Source organism: Lycium barbarum, chromosome 1 (assembly GCF_019175385.1).
Source record: "Lycium barbarum isolate Lr01 chromosome 1, ASM1917538v2, whole genome shotgun sequence".
NCBI lineage: Eukaryota > Viridiplantae > Streptophyta > Magnoliopsida > Solanales > Solanaceae > Lycium > Lycium barbarum.
The window spans coordinates 168,829,215-168,832,073 of record NC_083337.1 but is presented as its reverse complement, the minus strand read 5'-3'; the positions used below and the strand labels follow the sequence as shown (position 1 = coordinate 168,832,073).

At 33.0% G+C, this 2,859-nt stretch overlaps 1 protein-coding gene across 1 annotated transcript; it reads right to left on the bottom strand.

Moving 5' to 3' along the window:
- Nucleotides 1-369: 369 nt before the first annotated feature.
- On the bottom strand, nucleotides 370-2,509 carry LOC132606943 (uncharacterized). Its single transcript, XM_060320646.1, has 4 exons — nucleotides 2,332-2,509; nucleotides 1,992-2,213; nucleotides 1,344-1,517; nucleotides 370-770 (listed from the first exon to the last, which is right to left on the bottom strand). The coding sequence occupies exons 1-4, from the start codon at nucleotides 2,335-2,337 to the stop codon at nucleotides 717-719; spliced, it is 456 nt and encodes a 151-aa protein (XP_060176629.1). The 5' UTR covers nucleotides 2,338-2,509; the 3' UTR covers nucleotides 370-716.
- Between the last annotated feature and the right edge of the window lie 350 nt (nucleotides 2,510-2,859).

Below are 2,859 nucleotides of genomic sequence, written 5' to 3'. Positions count from 1 at the left end.
AATCACCATCCAAACAGGGGGTTAGGAGTCCTGGAGTCCTAAGTATATTGTCTAACAATTATATACTCTAATGATGTAAAGTTTTTTACACGATCAGTATAATTTAGCTTGTAATAATAGATAACTTACCATTTATTAAAGATTATTAATATTTTTAAATGAAATTACTTACAATTATTTCTCAAGGAATGTATTGGTGTTAAATAAAAATCTACACTGTAATGAATAAATCTTAAAACTCAAATGGTAATTATTTTCAACTAAGCACTCACAACCGACTGTTGGGTACCCTTCAAATTTGGGTCAATTAGCTTAAGTGACACTTGACCAAAGAATAAAGAAGGAAACACGAAAAGGCACAAAGGAGGCTTCACAAAGTAATACTATTACAAGGTTTTAATCCCAACTCCCCATACAATTCCTCTTGATTTTATAAATTACAAAACCCAACACCACTAGTATTGTACTAGGACACCAAAATACTTCCAAGTAGAAGCATACCATTGGCAACAGAGACCAAAAGAAGACTTCTCTGTTATATCATATCATAATGATGATATATTTATCTTCTTGGGATGGCCAATATTCTATTATCTTTTTTGTGGCCACCTTTTACTGGTTTAAACCCAAAAAACACTGCAAACATCTCTATCGTAGGAGTACATGGGACTACTCCACACATATCTTATATGTGTTGCTTTATATTTGACCCAGACTTAACAAGCACAAGTTGGCAGCAAGCAGCTCGAAATGAATCCTCGGATGCCCTTCTGCAAAAGGTTTAAATAAATCAAAGGAAAGTTCAGCACAATGAAGGGCAAAGAGGAGTTTTTAAAACTTTTTTTCTATATAAATGAGACTATATCTTATCAACTGAACTTTAACTCGTAGTGCAATTAAAATCTTTAAAATAAACCAAAACAAGTGATTAACTTTTCTAACCTTTTTCTTTGGTCAAAAAGATTATGACTTTAATTAAGTAATGTCCCTTCAGATGTGACACCAGAAAAAAAGGGTAATCATTTTTCCTTTAATGGACCACAAAAAGTCCTTTGATTTCTGGTAGTACATGAATGGGTGAAGCAGTTAAAGAGAACCTGGTGGACTTCTACCAAATTTTGAACTGCCTTTTTACACTACACAAAAAAATATCCTCAACTTAGATGTAGATGCCAGTCCAAAATTTTGAGTTTATAATTTTGAATTAAAGAAGAGATAGTTAATCAGGTTAAGGATAAATAATTTATACATATTCAGTGAATTTTCTTATCACAAATATAAGATTTTGACTAAAGCTACTACATTTTGCTGCACAAATGATGTATGTCAAAAATTAGGCTTACCATTTTAGACTTTGAGTAAAGCAAGTCAGGAGAAATCTTGTAGAGATCTTCATCAACAGGTTTGGGCACAGGTTTAGCAGTAGGAGGAGAAAGAGGAACAGGGCTTGGTGATTCTCCCTCACAATCACCCATCTCCCATGCATCTTTTCTTGCTTCTTTGTAACTTGCTTTTTTCTGCACCCAATCACACTTTCGCAGTTTTAGCTTTCGCTGCACTCATATACACTATTAACACAAAGGAAATAGCCCAATGATATTATATCCAAATAGTCAGCTTCAGAGTCGAGTTAGTATTTGAAGCTTATGAGTTCTGAATTTTGATTTTTTAAGTTATCGAATTCTAAATTAATAATATGTACATATACAATGAGTTTTAAGACAAAGATAGAGTTTTAAATCAAAGCTATTGGACGCGGCTAAACTGTAGCAGACACTCTAGTACAGCATCAAAGCTATTAGCTTGTTTAAAGCATAAAAAAAAAATCACTAGTACATATAAAGGTCACAAGTTTAAATTTTCTTATAGCTGCACAAATATTATAACAAGTTCAAGATTACAAACTGGGAAGTCTTCAGTTTTTTCTTACACTCTCAGTCGACTCATATAATGTCACATAAATTGATATGGAGTGAGTAGTTAATAATTACCTTACGACGAGGAACGACGATCATAGTGGGAGTAACAATATGGTTCTGGTAAAGATCTCCAGTTACATATAAATCAGAGTCTTGTGAGTAGCTGTAATTATACAAACCAGCTTGTCTAGCTGATTCAAAACACTCTGTGAATGGAATTGGAAAATCATCATTGTTACAATCCCAGCTACCAAATGCTGGTACGTGGCTCCTCTTGAAGTAGTAGTTGTTCTCCTGTTTTGAACCCCCCCAAAAAAAAAAAAAAATCAAGAACATAATAAGTCCATTTCTGAAAAGAAACTCTTTGTTAGAGTATAAAATAAAAAATAAAAAATAAAACTGCAGTGCTTACATCCATTTTGGTGTTATCAGCAAAGAAACAAATAGAAACTTGAAGATTGATCACTTCAAAGTTTTTCTTTTTACCTCTTACTTACTTTTTTATAAAATGGATTCTATGATAGCAGAGGAATGGGAGGATAATTTAAAGGAACCTGAAAAGGGGTTGCTTTATGTTGTGTAAGTTTTTGTTTTTCGTGGGCATATATTTATAAAGGTAAAAAGAAGAGAATACAGGACGGTAGAATGCTAAAATGGTTCCTTATGTTTTGAGTTAGGTTCAAACTGGTTCCTTAAATGTACTTCTGAGCTTTTTTGGTCCTTTAAACTTATCAAGAAGTAAGCCTTTTGAGTATTGGCAGCCACCATTGATCAAGCTTTGCTTCAATTTTTTGGATACGGGTATGGGTCTTTTTTAATTGGATATGAGTTATGTGTTAGATTTGTATTAATTAGGAGATACTTAAAATAGGCCAACAGGATGATGACACGTGTCTCTCCGTTAAAATGAAGGGTATATTTGAGCCCAAAATATAACGGT